We start from the raw sequence: 27,444 nt of genomic DNA, 5'->3' as shown, positions 1-27,444 counted from the left end.
AAGGTCATGCTAAGCACTCCAGCACAGGAAGAGGCTGTGAAACAGGGCAAGAGGAGGTTCCAGATCCATACAGTGGTCACTGCAGAGTGCATGAAGAGGCACCAACCAGTAACTCTGCTGTTCTCTACCCAATTCCAAATCAGAGATCAAAAGCTTAGGGGTGGCATCCTGGGGTACAGAGTGGCCACAGGCCATAGGTTAAGAGGAGTTCAGAAACTCTCCTCTGACACTACCAACACCCTCGCATACAAGCCATCATCAGCTCATGCTTGGACCTTGCAATAGTCTGCAAGGAGTGGGGTCCTGCCTGCCTCATCTCTTCCCACTCCAATCTACCCCCCATTCAGCCACCAGTGATTTTCCTAAAGCATGGATCCAACCATGTCCCTCCCCACTCGACAAACTCCAATGGTTCCCTATCACCTCCCGGATCAAAGACAAAAATCATCATTTGGCATTCAAAATCCTTCATAACCTAGTGTTCTCCCCACATTTCCAGTTTTCTCAGACCTCACTCCATGCCACGTACTCCTACACTGGCTTCCTGGCTGGACTCCTCTCTCTTGGCTCCAGGCATTTTCTCTCATGTCCCCTTATGTCTTGAATGCTCTCCATGCTCATCTCTGGCTCCTGGCTTCCTTCAAGTCTCAATTAAAATCTCATTTTCTATAAGAAGCCTTTTCCAACCTTTCTTAGTTCTAGCTCCTTTCCTATTTTTCTTTTGTATACAGGTAGTTTGTACATGATTGCTTATTGTCTCCCCCATTAGACTATGAGCATAAACTGTCTTTTACTTCCTTTTGTATCTCCAGCACTTAGCAATGTGACTGAGTCCAAGAGAACAGGGTCTCTGTTCCAGTTTCTAGCCCAATCTGAGGCCTGCAGAATAACAACCAAAACAGAAAACCCAGAACAAAGTAGAGACTGCATTTCTGTGGCACATAACCAGTAGTGCCTTCTAGCTGGCTGACAGCAGCTGAGTCTAGCATCAACTGTTGCTCAGACCCAAACAAGAACAAGAACTTGCAGATCTCAGAGCAGAGGGGGGAGTTAACAAATTTTCCCCTTGATTGGACCACTTTGACAGCACTGAAAATGCTGGTACCCAGATTGAACCTGATCCTTACATCAAATCTTATGTCAGGAAGTAAGCTATATGACGGAGCAAACAAAAAAAGAATCCCATGATAAAAAGCTCTTATGCTGACAGGGATGCTCAAGGCACAACCCCCCACAAAATGACTTTCTAACATTTGAGGCAAAGCCTCAAAGGAAAAGACCACTTGGGAATAAATTCAGCTAGAATTCCTGAAAAGATGAAGCAATAATTTTTTTTTAAAGAGCTAAACAATGTATACAGTGACAAGGTAGACAACTCTAAAACCATTAGGAACATTTATCAGTATAATGATTAACCACAATTCCAGAGGACAAATGAGACATGCTACCCATCTGCTAATAGAGAGGTAAAGGTTTTATAGTGCAGGAGACAAATACATACATGTACACATATACATGTGTATATATACATACAGATATATATATACACACACACAAATATACATATGCATATGTATAGTATACACACATATATGTATGTATATACTCCATCTTCCCAATGGCTGTTTTCCATGCTTGCAATGCTCCTGCCCTCCTGAACTCCGACTCTTGGAATGCCTGGCTTTCTGAGACTCGGCTCATGTGCAACACGTCCAGCAGGCCTTTTCTAGGCCCCTGCCTGCTAGACTATCCCTTCTAAGTTTCCTTCCAGCTCATCTGTATTTGCCTTGTGTCTTCTGATTTATATATGTAACCTCCCCCTCCCCCCATTATAACGTAAGCACCTCAAAAGCAGGGACTGTTTTGGCTTTTTTTGGTATCCCCTTATGTTTTAACACAATGCCTGGCACATAAAAAGCATTTAATAAATGCTGAATGCTAATAATTAAGCACTTTTAGCTCAATAAAACGTGTTTGAATCTTAAGCCAGTTTTAAAACACTAAAGAATATTGCCTTAACAGTGCTATGCAATTAAATCCTTTGAAAGCACATTTTAAACACTTTTAGTTGCTACTAAGTTATTAATTCTGAATTACCCCAAAACGTCATAAGAAAAATAAATGTACCCTTGGACTCTCCTGGTATTTTATTTTATTGAAAAAAAATGAGATGACCAAAATAATTTTCTATCAAACATTTTTGGGCCTATATTTGTTTATCAGTCCACTAAACAAGTATCAAAGTCCTGAATAACAAAAGAGTATTTACATACTGAATGCAAAATGAATACAAAATAATGGAAAACATTTGTTTTCCACAGATTTACTCTGCCTTCTTAGTCTTCAAAGCCTTCTGCTTCATTTTTCTTTGTCTTTTGTATATCTTTTTCTTTCTTGTTTTCAAACTGACTTTGGGCTCTGGTTTCACAAACAGTATTTCCACTGGCTTTTCTTCAGCTGGCGTCTTAAAGACATCATCAGTGGGATCTTCTGGAATAATAGTTCTATCTTCTTTCTTCTTGAGCCTCTGTACGTCTTTGACTTGTTGTCTCTCTCTGTATTTTGCAGCTGTGGCCATTCTCACTATACGTCGATGCTAGAAACAGAATGAAAAGTACAGGACTAAAATAAGAGAATTATGGAATTGTAGTAAGACAATTATTAACAACAATTTCACCCGAAATAAGAGCAAAGATCATTATGTTGCACAAAAGACCAAACAGAAATTTAACCCAATTAAAATTAATTTCACAACTTTTATCATAAAAACAGCTAAATAATTACTTCATGGAATAGATCAAATACTAATTATCTCAAGGAAATCACTGAAATACAGCTCTAATATGACAAGAATTGTTAAAACTAAAACCCAAACCCAGCTTACCATATTTGGTGACTGGTAGTGTGGATTTTCATATAAAGTTGGTCCCCCAAAACTGCCTTGGAAAATCTTTATGAGATTTAAAACAAAACGAGGTCCAATTTCTACGAGAGCAGCATCTTCTTCTATGATCTATAATAAAAGAGAGATATTTCTCAACTTGTTTCTAATGTCCCCTCTATAAATAAGCAGGGGTTAAAGTCACATCCCAATTGTGTCCAGGAGATATTATGGTCTAATTTTGTGTCACTACATTTGGCTATGGCATCTAATAAATGAGAGGCAGAATGACAGAGTGGATAAAAGCTGGCACTGGAGCCAGGAAGAAGTACTAAAGACCTATATCTGACACCAGTTATAGAACTTTGAACAAGCCATTTAAGTTCTCAGGGCCCCTACTCACCCTCACACAGATACATTCCCAAAAAAGAAGTCACACATATCGTATTAACTGGTAATATGACTGGTAATATATACAATATCCTACATTTATATAGCACTTTACAATGATAAAACTCATTATATACATAACTTTATTACAAAAATATTGTAAGACAGGTAATATAAGTACTATACCTATTTACAAATTGGGAAAGTGAAGCCCAGAAGGGTTAAATGACTTGTCCAACATCACAAAACTGCTAACTATGGACCTGGGGGCTTGAATCTTGCAACTCACTCAACACTGGACCTAAGTCTCCTCATTTGTAAAATACGCTGGGGGGGGGGAGGAGTAGTTTGAGGTTCAACTAGACGATCTCTAAGGTTCTTTCTAGGAATAAATCTACCATCCCGTGAAGTAGATGAACTTCCTGGTATCTTCCAAGCTAACTTACAGGTAACTTCCTGTAAAACTTCCAGTTTTACAAAATACTTTGAGCACCTTAAAAATAAAAGGCTTTTAATTAGCTTACCTGATAGTTACGAAACCAGATCCTATTGTCCATAATGGTGAAGGTAAACACATGGTCAACAAATGGTTGGCTCTTGGGATGGTATTGTGGAGTACAAAAAATCTATTGAAGAAATACATGCAGACATACATAAATATACATATAATATATGCATTGATCTAATTCAAATTTCCATTGTTTATATTTGCTATAACAAAAACTATATCCAACACATGCACTAAAAATAAATGCATTCTCCCCTTTAACTGCAGAAGTGAGAGGCTATAGGTATGAAATACTATATACATTGTCAGTTGAGGTTGATATCTTGGTTGGTTTTCCAGAACTGTTTGTTTTATTTTTATTATTTTATCTTTGAACTGAGCAATGTGGGAAAGAGAGGGAATAGTAAGCCTTCCTAAATGGATAAAAGGAACTAAATTTATAGTATTATTTATAGTATACTCTATAAATGTGCAAACTTCTAAAGATTTACCTGAATAAGGAGTTCTTTTATCAGAGAATAATGTGGAGATTCATCAAAAGTCTACAAAACAACATATTATTATTGGCCAACAGATAACAGTTTAACAATAGTCACATTAAAAACATGCTATATAAATTTTTTTAAAAAATCAGATGTCATACAAAAAGTACAGAACTTACAGGATCAAAAGACAGAAGAGGACGTGAACCTCTCAAACAGTTTCCAGTCATCTTTAACTCTGCCAAAGTATGAACTGCAATGGATTTTGAAACAACAGATTTAGGTCTGTTATAGTTAATACAAAAATATTTTAAGAAACATATTAGAAAGGGATTCATTATTATACCAACTTACTATTTTGAACTAAGAACTTAGCTGATGGCCCCTGAGGTGAATTTGAAAGCCTGAAAATATAAAGAGATTATTTAAGGAATTAGGAAACAAATACAAAGTGCTCACTAAACAGCTGAGGCTAAGACAAATAAAATGCATTTTTAATATCTTACATTAAAATAGTTTATTTTCTTTAGTGATTATTTTTAAAAAAACAAACAAATCTTTCCTTTTTTATGGAAAACTTCAAAGATATAAAAATGGCAGATGAAAATAGTACCTATGAGTCAAACAAATGGCTTGAAATCTAGACTTCTACATACAAAGTACATATTTCTATAGCATGTGCACCACAGGTATTTTAAGCTGAACAATTCCAATATTTAAATGATATATTCTCTTACCACATATAGAGATCTTGTTTTTTCTTGGCTTCAAAATAGATACATTTATTGCAGTTCTTTATTTCACAGACCTAAACAAAAAAAACGATAGGAAACAAAGCTCTAAAAACTGACCCAAATATAGTCTAGCAAATTTGACAAGAATTCTTTTCATAAATTTCAGTAGATGCAAAAACGAGGCAGTCATTTGATATCAATCAATAAGCCCATAGTATGTGTCAGGTGGTGGGGATAAAAAGACAAAAATTAACTTACATTCTGTTGGAGGATAACATAATTTATGCTCAAATACCTATGAAAAATACAGAGGTAGAGAGGGGGATGTATAACATCAGGAAAGGCCTTATGAAGTAGCTAAACTTAGAAGGAAGCAAGGGATTTCTAATAGCTCTGTACAGGTGAGGAGGGAGTACATTTCAGGTGAGGAAGGAAGTGGGGAGTAGGTGGCCTACGTAAAATTAAAAGCCAAAAGATGTACTATCTTGTGTGAAGAACAGTAAAAAGGTTAATCAGGCTGGACTGTTGCAGTACAAGAGCAAACAAATCTTGAAAAGGACTATAGTAGAGAGAAGGGGAAAACTAGGGACTAGAACAGGGGTCAAACCTGGTTGTTTTCTTAGGACTGATCTTGAAAACTAACCAGATGCTCTGTCTACCTTCTCATTCCTTTCTTCTCTCACAGGCTACCAACTCCTCTCCTCTCACCTGGAGGTAGCTGCTTTCTGCTTTGCCACTAGCTTTCTGAAGTGATGAACTTAAACCTGAATGCCCAGGAATCTCTAGTTCTGTTTCCAAACCACAAAAACAAAGAAAACGAAAAGGGAAAAGATGCCTTAAGGCTATAATGGAATACATTCACACACTTCTCTCGGGTCAAAGTACAGCCAGTATGAAGGAGCCTAGAATCCAAGTAAGTGGCAGAAGAGGAATCAGTCTGAAGTTGTTCCCTAAATAGCACCATCACCCCCTTACACAAAGTGGAGACATAATGACTGTCATTCTTTTTGTTACTTCTGGTACTGAACGAGGCAGATATGTTGTTCTCTGCTGCCATTTATGTTGTTTTTCTTGACTTCAGTGTATGCCTGGGTTGCATGCCCTCTTATACTCTTTTAGAAGACTATGGCTCACTTGCCACCTTCCGGGAGAAGTCTTTTCTGATCCTTAGAGTGCTCTCTCCCTACTCCAATTACATTGTAGTTATAAGACTATCTAATTGTTCTATTTTCTCAGTATAATGTTAAGTTTCTTGAGGGTAGAAGCTGTTTTTTCATTTTGCCTTTGTATCCCCAATGCAGTGCACATAAAAATGCTTGTTGAACTGCATTAAACATTAAAATAAAGATTAAAAACTTTAAATTATGCTACACTTCTAGAAATATAGCTCAGTAAAATTCTTAATTTATGAAAGATAGATCCAAATGTAATCTATCTCAGAATAATAGTAAAGTATTTCCTCAGATTTTAGAGATCCAAAGAAGCAATGTAAAGTAGATTCTGAGTATGGCACAGAGCATTCACTCATAAACTCGTACTTTAAATATCTTGTCTTTTAAATGATAAAACAGTAGATTTCTTAGATTATACTTTTAGTTACATAATGTGTCCTCAAAACACATGCTACAAATAAAGAATCCTTCCCAAGGTCAACAGAGACTAGCAATTTAATAAAATATATATAAATATTAAAAGATCGCTTAGAAGTAAATCCTAAAGCATCTCACTTGTCAGTTCAAGATTAATACTCTTGATAAACTTAGTTTCAAGGAAGGCTGTGTAAAAACAGTTAGTACTATCTAGCTGTTCTTATACAGCCTTCCTTGAAACTAAGAGATGGAAAGAACAATGGATAAAATGCTAGGCCTGGAGTCAGGAAGACCTAAATTCTAGTCAGGCCCCAGACACTTACTAGCTGTGTGACTCTGGGCAAGACAGAACCTCGACCTCAGTTTCCTCAAATGTAAAATGGGAATAATCTCCCAGGGGTGTTAAGGGGATGAAATGAAATAATAATTGTAAAGTGCTTAGCACAATGTCTTGCACATAATAAGCACTTAATAAATGCTTGTACTTCCTTCCAGAAAGTACTCAAAACACCTACACATGAAGTACACACTGTCTTAGGTTATGTAGGGAACAGGGTTTTATAATTTAGTTGGAAAACAAGTTTAAAATACAAATGACAAGAAAAATGGTGAAAAATCTTATACAAGGGCTAAAGTGCTAGAGACTAAATGTTGTAAGATTCTAGAAGGGAAAATGAGGGTCAGAATAGTCCAGGATGTGGGACTTTGAGAAGAAGACCATTTTGATGGTGGGAGAAACACTGCAGATAAGAGGTTAATGTGAGTAAAAGCAGTATGCAAGGAGCAGCTGAGCAGAGCACCAGCCCTGGAGTCAGGAGGACCTGAGTTCAAATATGGCGTCAGACACTTGACACACTTACTAGCTTTGTAACCATGGGCAAGTCACTTAACCTCAATTGCCCTGCCTTCTACCCTCAAAAAAAAAAATAAATAAAAGGTAGTGTGCAAGGCAGATCTTGTGTCATGTTTCCAAGACAGCGAGAAACCTGCTGGACTAAAGCAGAAGACCCTATGTTTGGAAGTTAAGGCTGGATAGGCAGGACAAGCCTCGAAAGCTACTCAAGTACTTTGCCAAATACTAGATATGAGTTAGGCACTATGGTAAAGACATGGATAAAGACATCTGGAATTTATTAGTATGGCAAACTCCCAGGTGAGGAAACTCCTTCTCCCAATGACGGCTAGCACCTTCTCCCTGATGGTCTCAGAGGGCAGTCCAGAGTAGTAGAGTCAAACTCAAATAGAAACAGATCCCTGAAGGCCACATATTGACTTAGAAAAGCTCAAATTAACATTATGTTGTACTACATTTTTTATTTTGTTAAATATTTCCCAGTTACATTTTAATTTGGTTCAGGCACCAATAGAGTTTCTGAGGGTCTGACACCTCTGGTAGAGAGCATTAGAGATTAAATGACTCAGGTCTCACAGCCAGTATGTGTTAGAGGGACCTGAAGCTCGGTCTTCCTAACTTCAAAGTCAGCTCCCTAGTCACTATACCAAGCTATCTCTGTATAGACTGGCATTATTCTAATTAATCAGAACACTCTTTAATGCTGGACTTATTTTGTCAAGTGAGTTAGTCTCAAATCAAGTGTCATCTTACTATTTTTTAATCAAAGTTCCTAAAGGATGTTTCATAAATTCTACATGTGGTTCTTCTCTATATTACCTCATTAATTACAAACAACTTGTCTTTCCGGTCCATTTTGTTATCTGATAAAAGAAAAAAAAAGTAAAGAAAAATTAACAACTTCCAAAAGAGAATTTTGAAAGTTCCAAACAAAAATCTGATCGATACAATAATCTTAAAGATCACGTTCACAGAAATCAAATATTAATTTTCATACTGATACTTATATAAACATTTTGCCCACACATTCAAATGGATTTAAATCTCAAGTGTCCTCCAATAATGCAGATGACAACTATCCATACCTGCTCACCCTGTGACTCCTGTCCATGCTAGCGGGGAGCTGTCCCATGTGCTGAGGGTCCTCCCTGCTTACTCCTTGCACCTCCTTTCCAATCTGGCTGTCCACCTGTCAGCCCTTACAATATTACAAACTCATCTTCTCTTACTGACATCTTTTACTCTTCTTCTTTTCATACTTGCTCATACTTGCCCTGTATCCTTCTCTATGCATATTCATTTTAGTCCTTCAGGGGATGATGTATTCTTTGTTATATTGCCACATGGAAACACTGGTAGAATGGCAGTTTTTTAAAAAATGGTCCACTATTATCATGGCCATTAAAAGAGCTTTACAATTTCCCAAAAGTGATCAAAGCTGGTCTCCTTTCTTTTGAACTATGGGTCCAACTTGATGTCCATTTGTACATTCTGTTCCAGATTTATATATTGATGGACAAGTTCTATAGGTTTTCTATCCAAAATACATGCCACAATCTAAGCAATAAACATTCTTCATCTAGCTTGATCTTTCCTGTATAGATGATCAGGCCAAACTCCTTTGAAAGAGTTTGAAAGTAACTTTGGAAAAAACCTCGCTTCCAGGTACACTTTGTGTTGCATCTCCTCCATCACCTAGATGACTTCACTTCTACCTGTTCTATTGTCTATCTGACATTAAAGGTCAGAGGGTCACCGACTAGGGTGATTTTTATTGTTATATCTTGAATGATTCTGATGTATGAGTAGGAAATGCTTTATTATAAAAGAGCCTATAAGGCAGCTTTTTGTTCTATTGAATCTAATGCTTTTTTTAAAATCAACAGTAAGCACAATGTATTTATTATTGAAAATCACATTTGAAAGCCTGATTGTTTCCTTATTGTTACCTTTATTGAGGATGCCTTCAATTCACATGCAATAACAACATAAGCTAACATTTACATAGTACTTTAAGGTTTGTAAAGCACTTGACAAATATTATTTCATCAGACGCTCATATCAATCCTGGGTGCTATTATTATCCCCATTTTTACAAACGAAGAAATTGAGGCAAAGAGAAGTTAAGTGTCTTGCCCAGAGTCACACAGTTCTTAAGTGTCTGAGGCAGAATCTGAACTCAGATCTTCTCAACTGCCAAGCCTAATGCTCTATCCACTATGCCACCAACGTAACCCTTAATGACCCATATCAAGATTTTTTATTATTGGGAAAGTAGATATATGGAACAGCTAGGTGGTTCAGTAGATAGAGTGCCAGACCTGAAGTTAGGAAGACCGGAATTCAAATCCAGTCTCAGACACTTACTAGCTGTGTGACCCTGGGCAAGTCATTTAACCCTGTTTACCTCAGTTTCCTCATCTATAAAGTGAGTTGGAAAAAGAAATAGCAAACCACTCCAGTATCTTTGCAAAGAAAACCCCAAACGCCATCACAAAGGGTTGGACAAGACTGAAACAAGTGAACACCATACAACAAAGTCATCAGTTATTGAAATCTTCTCTCAATTCCCTTTCTTTGGCATGAGAATGGTTCAAGATTATTTTTTCTGTGCCTCTGGTTTCTTACCCTCCTCCAGCGACCCTGTAAACTGGTCTCTCAACACCCTAACATAACCTAAAGGTGTTTCCTTCAATGCTGATCTCTCTCTAACCTTGGCCTGATGTGGCTGCTTTTGTTGTTTGGTCTTTTAGTGCCATTTTTACACCCTCTATAAGTACATCCAGGACTGTGAGGTCAGACAAGGGTGATGTCCGAGACTACTGTTGTCATAATGAATTTACAAATTTTCCATTTTCTTGTTTTTTGTTTTGTTCCTCTTCCATTTTCATCCTTAAATGCTTTGAGTCGTTTTTGCCCTCCACAAATGAGGTCTGGCTCCAAATGTATAATAATACTTTAAAATTGACAAAGTCTATTTATGAGATTATTGATTTAAAGATGGAAGGGACCTTAAAAGCCAACTAACTGGTCTAATCCCTTTAGTTTATAATGTAAAGAACCAAGTCAGCTCTGGGAGTTGAAAAACCCAAGCTCACTCAGGATTTGAACCCAGGCTCTCTGGTTCCAAACCGAGTGCTCTTCTCGCCATACCATGTCACCCCCCACGACCTCCTGTGAAGCAGGTAATGTGAACATTTAGACTGTAGATGACCAAACTGAAGTTTTTTCTGAATACAAAATCACTGCTCTTTCCATTAAACCACATGACTTCAGACCCATTACAACCCCCTTCAGTAATAGAAGCAGCATCAATCCTGGCTTTGACAGCTTCGGCTGTGGTGCCTCTCTGACCACTTAGCATCCCAGAGTGACCCAGCTTGGAAGCTCAGTCTTTCCCCAGACCTAGGGCCGGATCTCATGAGCCCCAAAAGCCTAGCAGGAGCACCAAAATCTAGCAGCTCTGGAGAACATCCAGGGCCAAGAACTGAAGAATGGCAGCTGGAATTATGTGGTGAAAGAAATGGTCCCACAGATCCTGAGTACATTAGTATTACAGTGCACTATAATACTTCATGTACATGTTGCTATAATTCTGATATGGGGGCAGCTGAGTGACGTAGTGGACATAATGCTGGGCCTGGAGTCAAACAGACCTGAGTTCAAATCCACCCTCAGACATACTTGCTAGCTGTGTGAGCCAGGCAACTCACTCAACCTCTGTCCGTCTCAGCTTCCTCATTTATCAAATGGAGTTGTTGTGAGAATAAAATGAGATAATGACTGCAAAATGCTTAGCATAGTGTCAGCCATATAGTAGGTACTATATCAATACTAGCTATTGTGGTGATGATCCTGAGCCACCGAGGAAAATTTAAATTGTGTTCAGCAATTCTTCCTAAGGAATTAAGAAACTATATAAATCCATTTTAGAAAGATTTATATCAATAGAAATGGAGATGGATAAAACAGACATAATCTGGTCACTTGAAGGATTATATTTTTGAAGTATTTTATTTCCCAATTTATGCCTTACTAAAATAACCACATAAAAGACTGTGCTAGTTACATGAAGCATTACCCTACATGAAAATATAATTATACAAACATCTGCATATAACTATTTCCAAAATAAAGTTTTAAAAATATACAATAAAAAGAGACGGTTTATAGGAAAAACCAACCCGCTTTAGAATGAGGCATCAATGTTCTTAAATCTTGCATCAAGTGTCTTGTTCTGAAATTTATTCCCCTTGATGAGAAGATAAGAACTCTTTCCTTATTCTTCCATTTACCCTAGAAGAGAAAAATTTTAAAACATACAAATTTAGAAAGGTACTGAACGTATACTCCCAAAAGACAGATCTCAAATTTAACTAGTCTGATCAATAGTAGCACTTGTTATGTCTGTTGACACACTTTACACATTTATGCTATAATTACACTTCTTAGTATGCATTTAAATGGGAAAAGGCCAAAAAAGTCATTTTCCAGTGACCTATTCTAATAAAAAAGAGAATTATATTCAGATGTTAAGACATACAAAGTACTTTCCTCACAATACCTTGTGAGGTTGGTACTAAAAGTATCATCCCCTTTTACTAATGAGGTCAAATGATATTGCACAGATACCAAGTGTCAGGGATTCAAAGCGAAGTCTTTTGACCCTAAGACCTGTAATACCATATAAAAATATGGGAAAGTCTGATTGGATTGTCTATTCATATACTGTATATAAAATTTTAATATAAATATGAAGTGATGTTTTATTTGGAATTGATACCCACCCCTCAGCACCCTCCCCATTTGAAAAGAATTCCCTATTTATGTTCTCTTTGTATTAAAAGGATCTTTCCACAGGCTGCACTTGTTAAATATTTTTATTATAAATTTGACAAACATGGTCATTTCCTTTCATAAAGTAAAAAAGAACAAAGGAGCACATATGAAATTTTGAATCTCTATTATATACTTTTTAGAAAGTAGCTAATAAATTGAACATGGTAGTTAGTACTCTTTAATGTTTGATTGTTATTCTTTTCTTTGGTACTTCTCTTCCCCACAAGTCTTCCTCATCTCAATGATCCTTCTTTGTAACAAATAAGCACTTTAGGCAAAACAAATCCACAGTTCAATTGTCTTTCATTTTTTAAAAAATTACATTCTATAACTCTATTCCATCAACTGTATGTCCAGGAGTGGAAAGCATCATTCATTGGTTTCTAGAGCTATGGTCGGACCACTGTATTGATCAGAGCTCTTAAGTCTTTCAAAGCTCTTTTCCTTTACAATGTTAGTTATTGTATAAATTGTTTTCCTGGTTTTGCTCACTTCGTTCTCCAATCAGTTCATAAACCTCTTCCCAGGTTTCTCTGAAAGTCTCCCTGTTGACGTTTCTTTTGGCACAATGACATTCCATTACCATACATCAGAATTCATTTAGCCATTCTTCAATCAGTGAGCATCTCTTTAGTCTCCTGGTCAAAACAAAGTCAGGCCTCACTCTGAAATTTTCAACTGCTATTTACTGCAGTTCTATAAGGCATTACAGTAATTCAACAACAACAAAAAATTAAGTGACCACTACGCTGTGCAAAGTATCGTGCTTAGGGATACAAAGAAAAACGAAAAAAGGCCCTGCCTCCAAGAGGCTAGAATTCTTCTAAGGGGTTGGGATAGCTAAGCATGTGAACAGAAGTCTGTTCTCTAGGAAAGAGGTAAAAATAAATAAGGGGAAGTGAATTTCAAATGTGTTAGAACCCCTCAAATACTTGAGTTATCAGTCAAGTATGTATACGTTTTCCATTTGTTAAATTATGAAGCATAGGCTAAATTCTAAAGAGATGATAAAGGAAAAATGTTCTTTTATTGATCCTTCTATAACAAGTGGATTAGAGTACTTTATTTCATAAAGCCCCAAGAACAGCCTAAAAGAGATGGAAAAATTAAATTATTTTCTAACTACCACAAAAACTTAACTGAAAAGCAACCACCTTCCAGGCAGTGTTCCTGGTCTTTCTGTGGACAGTAACCATACCCTTTCCTCAAAACTACTCAAGCACTCTGTATTTTCATTAGAAAAACAACTGTAACATGTAAGTGCATGTGTCATTGATTCCTCAAAGCCTACTGGCTTCTCATGACAGCAGAGATGAATATCTTGAACTTTTTATTCTATTCATCTACTAACAATTCTCTGCACACAAAAGGCTTCAAATGCTTGCAATGAAAAAAAATTGCGCCACCTGATAAAACAGAACTATTTGTAATATAAGTGGATAAACGATCAGGATACACACCATAGGTTATCAATTACTTCCCAGCATGCTGTCAGCCTTCACCCTCTTTAGTCTTTTCCTTTTCTCTTTTCTTGGCATTTGTGGCACTACATCATTTTTGCATTCCTGCTAAGTAAGTCTCCTTCACTTACTCATCATCCTTTCATTCATCAAAAATGAACCTTCCCAGTTTCATTCCAAGCCCTCTTCTCTTTTCATTCATTCAAAAAATATTTATTGAGCACCTACTCTGTGTCATACACAATGCCAAGTACAGGGACATGAAGATAAATACAAGACAACTCCTCTTCTCCAACAGCTGCATAGTACTTACATTCTATATTGAGACATACAATATGTGCACACAAAAGTGAATGTAAAAAAAATGAAAGTAATATGTATACAAAGGAGATACTAATTAATTCCTGGGGAGAGCACTATTGACTCAGAAGACTGGATAGGCCTCTAGGACAGGAAGCACTTGAGATGAGCTCTGAGGGTGAGATGAGAGAGCATCCACCCATGAGAGATGGTCTGGGAAAGGTCTAAGGCAGAAGGTGGAATGTGGATGGCTGGAGCATAGAGGACATGAAGGAGAATAATATATAAGCCTGCAAAGCTTGGCTAAAGCCAGGTGAGGAAGAGCTTCTAACACAAGGAACAGGCTATGCCAGTTTGGCTGAAATGTGGAGCCAGACTGTAGAGGGCTTTAAAAGTCAAACAGAGGAGTTTCTATTTTATCCTAGCGGAAGTAAGATGGAGCTTTCTGAGCAGAAGAGTAACAAAGTCAGACCTATGTTTTCAGGATAACAATTTGTCATTTACGTAGAGAATGGATTGAAGGTAGGAAAGACTGGGAGATCAGTTTGGGAACTACTGCAATAGCCCAAGGCAGAGGTAAGGAATATCTGGACTAGGGTGGCAGCCATATAAAGGGAGAGAAGGGGAGGGCTACAAGAATCAGCAAGACTTGGCAAATGATTTACATGAGGAGTGAGAGAAAAATGGAGGAGGACACCAAGGATGAAGATCTGAAAGATCAGAAGCAGTACCTTAAAAAGAAACAGATAAGTTAGGAAGAGGAACAGATTTACAGAGAAAGATGTCTACAGGCCACCTTCTTGGAGATGTCCTATAGGCAGTTGGTATAGAAGATTTGAAAGATATTCTGTCAAACATATAGTTTCACTACCTCCATTCAGAATCAAAAACTCCAAAATCCCTTGATCAGATTGACCGCTTCTAATTTCATCTTTCCCTTACTTCTGCTAAACCTAATCATTATCATCCCTGTGCCCTTTAATCCAACCCTCAATATTTTCTCAGGCTATTTGACTCTGACTTTCTGCTTTGGCTTCACTTTTTCCCCTTCCCAATCTCAACTTTATAGTTAACCAGTTCAGCATTATACTGTCCCTTGGCCCTTAACTCTTATCAATACTCATGGCTTAGCAAACCTAACCATGGATTATTTCTATCATCTGCCACTTCCTTCCACTCCTCTTCATATGTTGCAGAATGGAGATAAGCAGCATCACTCCACCAAGCTGATGGAGGCCAACACTTCACTTCTCGACCCAGTGCCTTGGCAATGGCTGTTCTAAACACCTTCTTATCATTCAGAGCTGGAAGAGACCTTAGAAGTCACTGAGTCCAACACCCTCTTGACAGTTTGTTGCCAGTTTTATAAACTCAGTTTAAGTGCCACTTTCTACATTGTCTGTCCTGATCTCTCCAGCTGCTAGTTCTTCTCCCTGATTTTTTTGTATACACACACTGTCTTCTCAAATAGAATATAAGCTTCTAGATGGCAGGTACTATGTATTCTTTGTACCCAATGCCTAGAATAGTGCCTCCAACCTCTCAAACTTCTCATATTTCCACCTGCCACACCTCAACCTAATGCACCTCATTTCTCTTCCCTCAAATGAATTTCTCCTCTTAGCTTCCTTTGATTAATGTTACCATACATTTCTGGCACTAAACCTTAGGATTTTTTTATTCCGCTTACTCTGTAGGCCCCCATACCCAAATTGTTCATTTTTTCCTTCATCTCTATGCCTTCCTTTTTAATCTCAGTGCCAACATCCAGATAACGTCAACAATCTCCTAAATGTTCATATGGCCTCTTGACCCCCAGCTCTTCAATATATCCACAACACGCCATGGCCAGATTAATTTTCCTAAGGTAGTTCTTTGACTACACCACTCCACTGGTACTTCATAGTTTACCAAGCTCCTTAACTCCTGACAATCTAACTCCATCCACCTTTCCTAATTCAACTCTTGGCCATGAACCACTCACTTTTCCAATCTGAACTCTATTTTTCCCGAAAAACAATATATGGCACTTTTGCCACTTTCATACATTTGCTCACACCATCTTCTCCCTCTGAAATGTTGCTCTTCATCACCTACAGAAATCCTAACCACCCTTTCAAGGCCAATTTAAACGGTCTCTCACCCTCCTCTTCTCTCCGATGCCTCCTTTGATCTTCCAACAGAAGCAATTCCCTTCTTCTTCTGGACTCCTATTACATTTGACCACTTATGCAGTTAAATTCACCCAAATGAGTTGCAGACTAGCTCCATTATATCTTTCCAGGCCAATTACACTCCGCATCACTCTAAAGTCCCAGTCAAATTGGCATACAAGACATTGCATCTCTCATCCCTGAACCACTGCAGTCTGTCCCCATCAGAAATGCCGGGAAGCATCTAGTTCCCTTCAAGGTTCATCTCAAGTGCCACAAGAGACCTTTCATGACACCCCCAGATGTCAGCTCTTCTTCCATTCCTAAGAATGTAAATTCCTGGACTGATTTTTTTATCTTTTAATCCCTAACACCTAGTGCAAGATCTGAGGTACTTGATAAATGCTTGATGAATGAAGAACCACAGTAGAAATCTTAACTTATTTTGGAATTTCTCGCAGAACCTAGGTCAAGCTGGAACCTTAGACATGGTTCAGATAAGATGTGGTCCAGCAGAACTACTGTTAAAAAAAAAAGCTGCTTTGCCTATAACCCATCAAAGCAGAGAATGGAGCGCTAGACCTAAGAGTCGGGAAGACCCGAGTTCAAATCCGGCCTCAGAAACTAGCTGTGTAACCCTAAGCAAGTCCTAGTTTCTTCAACCGCAAAATGAAGACAATAGCAACTACTTCCCAGGATTGCTGTGCGAATAAAGGGAGATGTTTGTGAAGTTATCATTACTGTTATCAAATCACACTAGAGAAAAGGCAACGGCAAAAACTAGCCTTGGAGCAGGAGAATGTTAAAATTCCCCCGTGAGGCTGAGCAGAACGGGAGAGGGATGCCCAACACACCTTCTTGCTTCCTCAAGTCACACCCAGAGTCCCACCTTCCGCAAGAAGCCTTTCCTAGCGCTCCCTCCCCTAACCTCAGCGCCTTCATTCAGACTGTCCCCAATCTCGTCTGCACATGTTTGTTTGTACGTTGTCTCCCGCTCTAGACAGAACTCCTTCGAGTAAGGACTGTTTAAAAAAAAAAAACTGTTTTTCCATGCCCAGCCTGGCACACAGTAGACGCTTAATAAGTGCTGGCTGACTTGACAGAAAAACCTTTCGCCTCCACCCCCAGGGACAACCACGTGCGCAGGCCGCCGCGGGCCGGGCCTAGCTGCGGAGGCGAGAGGACCCGAGGGCTGCCCAGCACCGAGGACCGCCAGGTCGCCGCACCCTCGTTGAGGAGAACGCCGGGTCGGGGTCACGCGGGGGCCCATACTCCCACGCGAGATCCTAAGCTGCCGCTCTTACCTTGGAGACGGGGCCCGGGATGCGGTACTCCTCCTCTTCCTCTGCCTTCTTTGGGGCTGGAGAGGGCTGTTTGGCCGGCGCTCCAGCCTTTTTTCCTTTTCCTTTCGGCCTCTTAGCCTCTGGCCCCCCTCCTCCACGCCACTTTCTCTTGACGGCCGCCATGTTGCCCAGATTCCCCTTCCTCCGGCCGTCGCACGTTGCACGTAGTTCATTCAGCTTTCCGCTCATTGCGCCTTGCCCCTCTCTCTTCTTTCCCGTCTCTATGGTACCAAAAAGCATCTGGGGGCGGGGTGAAAGCAGATGCTTCCTCCCTAGCTCAGCCCAACTCCGGCTTTACTTTACGGCCGTCGCACTGTGTAGTCGTAGGGTCTGGGCAAGCGCAGTCGAACCAAGCCAAGACTCCGACACTTCCGGTCTGCCTTGGGAGCCGGAAGCGGAGCTTCATTCCAGTTTTGGGGCGGGAAAAACGGTCGCTCCTGAGGCCGGCTTGGAACCCAAGGGGCAGAGGGGAGCCGAGGCTACCCGGGGCGCTGTGAGGACCGTGTGGGACCGGGAATTTATTCCTACTTACAAACATTTGGGCTAGTTCGGCACTGAGCTAAGGGCTGGGGACTGCAAAGACAAAACTGCTCTTGCCTCAGAGGAGCCGGAGGTAGAAATAACACTTGGATGAATAAATACAAGATAAAGGGAGGAGGAGGGAGCACTCACTGCCGGGAGGGATCTGGAGAAGCTTCCGTAGGAGGGGACACCCTAGCCGAGGCGTGAAGGAAGAAGCCAGGAGGTGCAAGGGTCGGGACCGTTTCCTCCCTAGTTTCTTCTGTCTCCTCTCTCGGTCTGGGGCTGGGATGGAGAGACAAGTGGAAGGTGTAGATGAAATAGAGTCTAATGCTTTATTTACTTTTTACAAAGCCCTAGCTCTGTGCGAAATTTTGAGCGCCACGTAAATACTGGGAAAGGGATAAGATCTGAGTTCAGGTCCTTGGCGTGCGAACTTTCAACTCTGGCAAACCTCTATAGGCTTGTCAATAATATTAGTAGTAACTGGCATTATATAGCGAGTAAGGTTTTTGAAGCGGTTTACAAACGTTACATTTGATCCTCATAATATCCCTGGGAAGTAGGTGCTGTTTTTATCTTCGTTTTATGCAAATGCGGAAACTGAAGCAAAGATTAAGTGACTTGCTTCATCCGCGCTGCACAACCTAGATACCTCCACTTTGTGTGTAACGCGGTGTTTGGACTAAGGGATCCCTGGGAATCTTTCCAGCTCTAAATTCTGTTCCTTTTACCAGGAGTGGAGAGAACTTGCGTAGAATCCAGGCTTCGACACGGCTGAGATGTGGTTAGGGACAAGTCACTATCCCAACAGGAACCCCCACCCCCTTTAGTGTATTGTATAAAATTTACAGCGTCATCAGAAGCCTCGGAGTAGTGGATAGAGGACTAAACTTAGAAATCTAAAAGTCCTCCCTTAGAAACACATCTGCTAAGTAACATGGGCAAGTCACCTGACTTTTCAGCGCGCCAAGCAGCTTTCTCCAATTATAAATTATAAACTAGTTGTCTCTCTGCATCTCCAGAGTGAGTTTCCACATCAGGACATCCTTAAACTAACGAGGTACTTGATAAATGCTTGCTGAATGAAGAACCACAGTAGAAATCTTAACTTATTTTGGAATTTCTCACAGAACCTAGGTCAAGCTGGAACCTTAGACATGGTTCAGATAAGATGTGGTTCAGCAGGAGAACTACCTTAAAAAAAAAAAAAGCTGCTTGGCCTGTAACCCATCAGAGCAGAGAATAGAGCACTAGACCTAAGAGTCGGGAAGACCCGAGTTCAAATCCTGCCTCAGAAACTGTAACCCTGAGCACCCCCCCCAATAGGTTATGATTATGAAATTGTGAAAATCTTTTACAATATGAAGTAATATATACATTATTTTATTCTTAGAACAGCCCTATGGGAGTAGGTTAGACAGGGTATTTTTCAGGAAACGTCCTTAGAGAAGTGACTCCCAACTTCACAAGTTCTTCAATGGCAGAACTCACACTTGAGTCCAGGTCTCTTGATTTCTAGCCTAGTAATGTTTCCATTACACATTTTTTTTTCTCCTGCAGTTGGAGGGGGTGGAGTGAGGGCTAAACAGTTGTGCTTGGAAAAATACATTCTGCTAAGAAAACACAAAATTGGTTGACTCTTCAAAAAAATCATTTTTGGGGGGCATACAACTAGAGCAGTTTTTTCTGGAGTCACTGAACTCAACATTTATCTTCATTATAGGTCGCTGAGGCAGAGAACTGGTTAATCCCAGTTTAAATTAGGAGCACCTAGTGGAAGAAGCCTTATGTGAAACAGAAATGCCTCTTTCCACACAGACTGAAGATGGGAATGATCAATATATTTTAGTTGCCAGCCTTGACAATGTAAGGAATCTCTCAAACATATTAAAAGCTATTCATTTCAGAGACCACGCAACCTGTTTTGCAACAACAAATGGAATCAAGGTTACAGTGGAAAATGCAAAATGTCTGCAAGCCAATGCATTCATTCAGGTATGGAGGCAAGCATGCTATTCCACCGTTTTTTCTACATATGTTGGAAATGGCTAATCTGTTAAATTGGTATTAAGGAAAAAGCACTGAAGTTGGGAGTCAAAAGTCCCAGGTTTGAGTCTTCACTCTGCCCCTTGCTAGCAAGTCTTTTATCTCTCTGTGCTTTAGTTTATTTGTCTTCAAAATAAGAGGTTTGGGTTTGATGACCAACCTTTATAGCTCCTCATCTATGATCTACAAAATGAGGGTGTTGGACTAAGTGATTTCTTAGATCCCTTCCAGCACTGATACTGTAGGAATCCTACATAATATTCACAGGTCGAAATTTAAAATTAACTGAAAGGATTGTCCAAGTTCTTTCCCTGTCCCTGATGATTAACACTTTTCAAAATATCTAGTTTAGGTAAAGCATAAATATCTTTGTTTTATAGAAATTTTATGATGGGTTTTGTAGCATACTGGCAATCAGAAAAGAATCATTTATTTTTACAGATGAGGGTCACACATAGTAAATAGCAGAGTCTAAGGAACCTCCTTTGTGTTTAGGGGCTCTGCAGAGAGAGTAGATGCCTCCAGGGGCTTGGTTGGGCCATTTTTGTTTCAGTGAGCTAGAAGAGAGTTCTTTTTTGAGTGGCAGCCCAGAAATGAAATTTATACAACGGTTTGGGGGTTTGGGGATTCAGGAATCTAATAAATGCAAACTAAGAAAAATCAGAGTTGTTTAGCGATCATCTAGTACAACCCCTTAATTTTACAGATAAGGAAACTGAGGCCCAGAAGGGTTATGTGACTAGCTGAAGCTTTCCTAGGTAGTAAGTGGCACATCCAAGCTGATCTACTTTCAAATACATAGAAAGTGAAATCTTCGAAACTACATGCAGACTAGTTTAATTCATTAGTATAAATGGCCATATTTATATTTATTAATGTCTTCTTTTTTTACAGGCTGGAATATTTCAGGAGTTTATTGTTCAGGAGGAATCTGTAACATTTCGAATCAATTTGACAGTCCTTCTAGACTGCTTGACCATTTTTGGTTCAACTCCTTTGCCAGGTATATCATTGTTATTGTCATGATATAACAGTATGAAGGCATGATATAACAGTATGAAGAATTCATCAATTCAGGAATGATATTTAGAATTACAGTTTTCAATTTGAGAGCTCATTACTCAGAAGTCAATAGTGGGTTTTAGAATGTTTTTGAAAATATTAGGTGTTTTTATGACCCTTTTGATATTTGTAGAGGTAATTACAATCTTTTTAAATATATTAGTCACTCAGAAATTAAAACTGAAATACTCAAAAGACTTGGAAATGGCCAAGATTTTTAATGTTATGGAAGTTATATGAATAGCTTAATTCTAGCTGCACTGTTGTTATAATGTACTTATTGACATTATTTTTAAATATGCTTGTGGTTTTTTTAAAGCAACTTTTTAACAATTTAATACATTTTTCCTGTACTCTGAACTTTAAAGTATTAACTTCCACTTAGGTTTTAGAATTTTAAAGAAATGGTAAAGATGTAAAATGTCATAGTTCATTTGATGTAGCTATGAAATCACAAAAACCCCTCAGAATTATTTTAGCCCCTGGGACTCTTGGCAGGTGAATTTTTTAGCTCCATAGCAGCTTAGCATTATTATTACAACAGCCTTGTAGGAGTGGATTAGTCATGGGACCTTATAATTAAATGAAAATTATATTGTATTACAAATAAACATTTAGTGTAAGACTTGCCAACACATTGGTTATGTGTTGTCTAGTCAATATTAAGCCCCCCACCCCCATCATGTGCACTTCCATTAGTTTCTGGGAATTTTCAGGCTCAAAGGGCTTCTCATTTCATAGGTAGCCATTATTAGCAACGTCATTAGAGACTAAGGTTGTCAACATCACTACCCACTCAGTTATTGATTGTGTCAGGACCTCTAGCACCTTTTGGGTATAATTGTGATTGTAAGGATTCTGGAAGATGAAAAGTAGCTTCTCCTCTAAATAAAGTTTGAGGACCTCCTTATATTATATACAGTGAGTTCTGGGTGTTACTATATCTGAACACTTATATAATGCTTGTAAATCATGTGCACTCAAATAAAATGGAACCAAGTCTTCAACTGTTCTGCAATCTGTATAGTATTGGTCCCCACACTTTTAGGACAGTGTACACTATTTTATTCTGGAATTGTTTGTATTTGAAGTCAGGGAATGATTTAGTAATATCAAAGATAGACCTAGAGATCTGTAATACATTTTTTCTTGTCATTTTTCCTATTTGTTTTTTTTTTCTGGTGGGCTAAAATATTAGAGTAATTTTAGTAATATAAACTAATTTCATCAGTTTAGAGAACTCCCAGTGAGGAACTTCCCCTACCAATGCAGATTGGTACCTTCTCTGCACCTTACATTCTTAGAGACATTGAGAGGTTAAGTGACTCACCCAGGATCACACATCCAGTATATGGCAAAGATGGGACTTGAACCTAGGTCTGCCTTCCTCCACAGTCAGTGCTCTATTCACTACACCACAGTGTCTGCAAAAAGAAAAAGAAAAAAATACATATAACAATGGCTACTAGATATATAAATGATTACTACTTAATGAGTTTTATTTGTGATCTGAATAGAAACTGAACCTAAAACCATAAAAGTAAGCTCAAAGAGGACTTATATTGATTTACTTCTCTTCAGGAACTTCAACTGCACTTAGGATGTGTTACCAAGGTTATGGGTACCCTTTGACACTCTTCCTGGAAGAAGGAGGAGTAGTGACAGTGTGCAAAATTAATACCCAAGAGCCTGAAGATACACTGGATTTTGATTTCTGCAGCACAAATGTTATTAATAAGATTATTCTTCAGTCAGAAGGCCTACGTGAAGCATTTGCTGAATTAGACATGACCAGTGAGGTCCTACAGATTACCATGTCACCAGAAAAACCTTATTTCAGGTACCCAAAATCAGTATTTTCTTTCTGATAATCTCTTTTGAGTGATTTTTTGCTTTTTGTTAGCACCAGGAATTTTTATGGTACCTTTTCTCCAACTAATTAGCATATGTGAATACATAGGAGCATAGGACCCAACCACCCATCTACTACTTCGGTTGTATTAATGACTGCTGTCAGGTATCATGCCAGCAGACTCAGAACAATTAGTAATTTAATTGATGTTGAATGTAATTAATTACATAGTTCAATTCATGCAGCCCCAAAAGATCAAGATTTATGATGACTTGAAAATGTGGGTGTCCTTGCTCTAGAGAAATGTTGTTGAATGAGGCATTCTTCTTTCTTTTGTTTCATTTTAGTGCAGTGTGCAAGAAATAATGGTCCTTTGTATATGCTAGATACTTTGAGGAATGAATATATAATATACCTGGTATCTTACATCAATAAACTTACAGTTTAATTGAGGGAGATGACATGAAGGAGTGAAAAAGTGTATAGTAATTTAGTACAAATTTCACAAATGCTTGGGGCAGCTAGGTGGTGCCATGGATAAACATTGGGTCTGGAGTCAGGAAGATGTGAGTTCAAATCTGGCCTCAGACACTTACTAGCTATATGACCCTGGCAAGTCACTTAACCTAGTTTACCTCAATTTCCTCATCTGTCAGATGAGCTGGATAAGGAAATGACAAACCACTCCAGTGTCTTTGCCAAGAAAACCCCAAGTAGGATCAGAGTCAAACATGATTGATCAGAAAAAATGGATGGGAGTGGGAGAGATTGCCATAGAGAACAAGGGTTGGTTATCCTGAGGTAAGGTAGTGTTCATCTGGGAATAGCTTCCTAGATAAGAAGAAATTTACAATAGGATCCAAAGTAAAAAATGATAACTACTCTTGCTTGCTCTATTGAACTGATGGTTCCGTATTTAGAACACCTTCAGAATATCGGTTTAGAGAAGAACCAAATATTTTGATGTCCCTTTCCAATTTTAAGCATTATAAAGTAATATGTCAGCTACTTAAAAACAAGTTCTCAGATCTGCTTTAGGATAGTTAAAGTTTCTCACAGCTATATGCAAGGATGTTCCAGTTTAAAGAAGAATATAGTAATACTTACGTTAATTCAAACTTATTGGACAGAACTCTCATTTAACTAGTGGCAGAAACTGAAATTCCAGAGCCTTAAGCAGAATTTCCTAAGGAACCTTCCAGCACAATTTCTGGGATTATCCTCATGCATTGGGGTTTGGCAGGGAATCTCTTCGGGGGGGGGGGGGGGGGGGGGGGACGGGGGGGGGGGACCGGGGGAGGGTGTTTTAGAGGCAGGACAGTATCACACAATTGAGGGATTCAAGTTTCCCTCCTCTAAAATACCTTCTCTTCCTCCTGTCCAAATCTTACCCTTTGCTTTTCAAGGTCTGTTTTCAAACCCAATTACTCCACAAAACCTTCCCTAATTTCTACAGCCCTCACTGTCTTCTCTCTCTGAATTCCTACAATACTCTTAGTTTCCATGAAACAATTAGGCATTCAATTATTATCTTGTGGTATATTATTCTCCAGTTGTTTAATGTGTGCTAATTTGGTGTCTTCTAAATTATAAGCTGCTTGAGTGCATAGGGCTGTTTTATGTTTATTCCATATTCTGTGCAGTGCTTAAGCAAAAAGGAAGAACTCAATGAGTATTTGTTTATTGATTGCTTATATGGAGACCACCAAGCTATAGAATGTCAAAGTTTAAAAAAAAAAGTACTTCAGATTTAGGGAATAGGTTAATTGAGGTACAGATAATGGCACAATAGCCTTAAGGAAGTGATTAATATACATAGACTCTTGGTGAAAAAAGGAATAGAGTGGTTAGTTTTGAGCCATAGTCCTTCTATTTATCAATCTCTTTATTATATCCTTCAGTGAAGGGACAAGGAAGTTTTTTCATCATGTATGTATGCTAAGGATACAACAGTGAAGAGATCTCCAGACTTAATCCCTTTTGTAAAGGCCCATTGCATTTGGTAATCTTGTGTTTTAGGTTATCCACTTTTGGAAATTCAGGAAGTTCACACCTTGACTATCCCAAAGATTCTGATTTGATGGAAGCATTTCATTGTAATCAGACCCAGACTAACAGGTCAGTTCTTAATATGCAACCTGCCATCACCTATACTATTGCCAATGATGGTTAAAAAAAAATTAGGGTGTCATTGGGGGAGAGAGTTTGGGAGGGTGATAATTTAGTAGAAACTACTTGTTTTGATTTGTAACAAAAACTGTAGATAACTTTTTTTAAAGTACTTTTTTAAGACTAAAAATAACTGCCATTAAAAAAAATCTATTTTGGCAGTAATATGTGGGTGAGGTAAAGGTAAAAGAAGCCAAGAGAAAATAGTTAAAATCCAATTAAGAAATTAGTTTTTTTAAGGATATTAATATTTTTTTAATTTATTTTTTTACCTTTTTTTTTTCTTGGAGGGGGAAGGCAGGGCAATTGGGGTTAAGTGACTTGCCCAAGGTCACACAGCTAGTACGTGTGTCAAGTGTCTGAGGCGGGATTTGAACTCAGGTCCTCCTGACTCCAGGGCCGGTGCTCTACTCACTGTACCACCTAGCTGTCCCGATATTAATATTTTTATTAGCTTTTGTTTAGTTCTTTATTTGGAATTAAAAATCAGTTTTGTCATGTTCAAATAAGTAAATAGTATTTTTCTTATTTTTCTGCAGATACAAGATTTCTTTGCTGAAACCATCTACCAAAGCTTTAGCCCTATCTTGTAAGGTGTCTATTCGCACTGATAACCGGGGATTCCTCTCTTTACAGTATATGATTAAGAATGAAGATGGACAGATATGTTTTGTGGAATACTATTGTTGCCCTGATGAGGATGTTAGTGATTCAGAGCCCTGACGATTAATGACTGGCCATCTTTCTTACACACAGGGTAGGCTGTGTTCTTGTTCTCCTTTATGCAGTACTGCTGGTAACTTATTGTGGGACTTTCCCAAGGACAAGACATTGGGAAATTGATAACAAGTGGCACAATAGTGTGCCCTATAGATACATTATTTTTCCACAAAGATATGTGTTCAAATAGGTGTCAGTATTCTGGTGCTCTTCTGAATATTACCTGTTTAAGTTCATGAGAGTATAAGTAGTGATAAATGTTGATGAATAAATTATTAACATTGACTTTTCAAAACAGGAACCTTCAGAAAATCCAGAATCTGAAGACAAAATATTACTTTTTCTGAAATGTTCAATATACTATTACAATTAGCAAATTCATACTTATGACAAACCCATTCATCCAAGATTAATTTGAATTGGACAAAGTACTTTTTAAGGGATACTCTACATATTTTAAAATAATATAAAGAAGGCACTTGTTTACATGAGTTTGTCATAGGTGGAATTGGAATATCTATGGGGGTTGAGAATGAGAATTAGCAAAAAAAAAAAGTATAAAAATTTGATGAACAAGCTAGAATGTTATATTAAAAAAATACATTTTTATTGGTGTCCCTTGTTTCACCTCCATTTCCTACTGTGTCCCCTTTCACCCTCTTCCAGAGAGCTACCCTTATACTAAAGAAGAAAAAAATTCAGTAAAACAAACCAACATATTGAAAGTAAGATACATGTAGCACTCTATGCCCGTGTACCCCACCTCTGCAAAGAAGCAGGGGAAAGTATTTTCATATTGTATTTGGAGCCAATCTCAATCATTATAATTAGCAGTATTAGGTTTCAGTTGTTTTGCTGCTGTCATACAAAGTGAATTTAAGACTCATAACTTTCTTCATGATGTCTTAATTTCCCAGTTCAATTTAAAAATATTCATTGGGCACCTCTTAGCATTGTCTTTACCTAAACTGAGGCGAAAAACAAAATGCATGCCAGCTTCAGTAATTTTCTACAAGAGGCAGTGTGGTATAAAGTTAGGAGACTTGGGTTTTAATTCAGTCTTACCTATTGAGCTGTGACCCAGGTTCTTTCCGTTTTCAGAGCCTGTTTCCTCATCTACAAAATGGGGTGAAAAAATATTTGTTACTTTTTCTCTCAAGGTGGTTTTGAGGAAAAACCCACTATAAACTTTAGTTGTACCCAAGTTCTTTATTCACTAAAATATTTTTGTCACAGCTATTTTATATATTTTAAATAAAATGATATAAAAGTAAATTTATATGACTAGTTTTTATAGAAAATTAATAAAACCAGAGAGATTGCTTTTTGTGAAGTCTATATAAAATACAGCATGTTGAGGTGAATGAGGGGGTTTAATATTGTCGAGCTATATTTTTGATGAGCAAAATACTGAGAACTGAACAGAAAAAAAATAAGATTTGTTCCCCAATTGATAAATGGTCAAAGGATATAAACAGCCAGTTTGCAGAAGAAGAAATCAAAGCTATCTGTAGTCTTATGGGAAAAAAATGCTCTAAATC

The 27,444-nt window shown here is 38.3% G+C and overlaps 2 protein-coding genes across 2 annotated transcripts; one reads left to right on the top strand and one right to left on the bottom strand.

Annotated features, from left to right (window-relative positions):
- Positions 1–1,454: 1,454 nt before the first annotated feature.
- BRIX1 (biogenesis of ribosomes BRX1) lies at positions 1,455–17,679 on the bottom strand. Its single transcript, XM_036750819.1, has 10 exons — positions 17,494–17,679; positions 11,622–11,733; positions 8,257–8,300; positions 4,999–5,069; positions 4,616–4,665; positions 4,441–4,514; positions 4,271–4,321; positions 3,796–3,897; positions 2,885–3,013; positions 1,455–2,596 (listed from the first exon to the last, which is right to left on the bottom strand). The coding sequence occupies exons 1-10, from the start codon at positions 17,653–17,655 to the stop codon at positions 2,324–2,326; spliced, it is 1,068 nt and encodes a 355-aa protein (XP_036606714.1). The 5' UTR covers positions 17,656–17,679; the 3' UTR covers positions 1,455–2,323.
- A 220-nt stretch (positions 17,680–17,899) lies between these two features.
- Positions 17,900–27,169, top strand: RAD1 (RAD1 checkpoint DNA exonuclease). The gene is made up of 6 exons (XM_036750637.1): positions 17,900–18,145; positions 19,778–20,049; positions 20,995–21,103; positions 22,744–23,002; positions 25,034–25,132; positions 25,723–27,169. Exons 2-6 carry the CDS (start codon positions 19,855–19,857, stop codon positions 25,904–25,906), a joined length of 846 nt encoding a protein of 281 aa, XP_036606532.1. The 5' UTR covers positions 17,900–18,145; positions 19,778–19,854; the 3' UTR covers positions 25,907–27,169.
- The last annotated feature ends 275 nt before the right edge of the window (positions 27,170–27,444 follow it).

This window comes from Trichosurus vulpecula, chromosome 1, assembly GCF_011100635.1.
Source record: "Trichosurus vulpecula isolate mTriVul1 chromosome 1, mTriVul1.pri, whole genome shotgun sequence".
NCBI classification, from domain to species: domain Eukaryota; kingdom Metazoa; phylum Chordata; class Mammalia; order Diprotodontia; family Phalangeridae; genus Trichosurus; species Trichosurus vulpecula.
Note: the sequence above shows the minus strand (reverse complement) of the source record. Positions and strands in the feature narration are given on the sequence as shown.

Excerpts from the sequence above, each read along its gene's own strand:
- RAD1 (XM_036750637.1), top strand. The coding sequence starts at position 19,855 with ATGCCTCTTTCCACACAGACTGAAGATGGGAATGATCAATATATTTTA. Across the intron at positions 20,050-20,994 it reads AAGCCAATGCATTCATTCAG|GCTGGAATATTTCAGGAGTT; the intron begins GTATGGAGGCAA and ends CTTTTTTTACAG. Across the intron at positions 25,133-25,722 it reads AATCAGACCCAGACTAACAG|ATACAAGATTTCTTTGCTGA; the intron begins GTCAGTTCTTAA and ends ATTTTTCTGCAG.
- BRIX1 (XM_036750819.1), bottom strand. The coding sequence starts at position 17,655 with ATGGCGGCCGTCAAGAGAAAGTGGCGTGGAGGAGGGGGGCCAGAGGCT. Across the intron at positions 11,734-17,493 it reads TCCCGGGCCCCGTCTCCAAG|GGTAAATGGAAGAATAAGGA; the intron begins GTAAGAGCGGCA and ends TTTCTCTTCTAG. Across the intron at positions 5,070-8,256 it reads AGTTGTTTGTAATTAATGAG|GTCTGTGAAATAAAGAACTG; the intron begins GTAATATAGAGA and ends TTTTTTGTTTAG.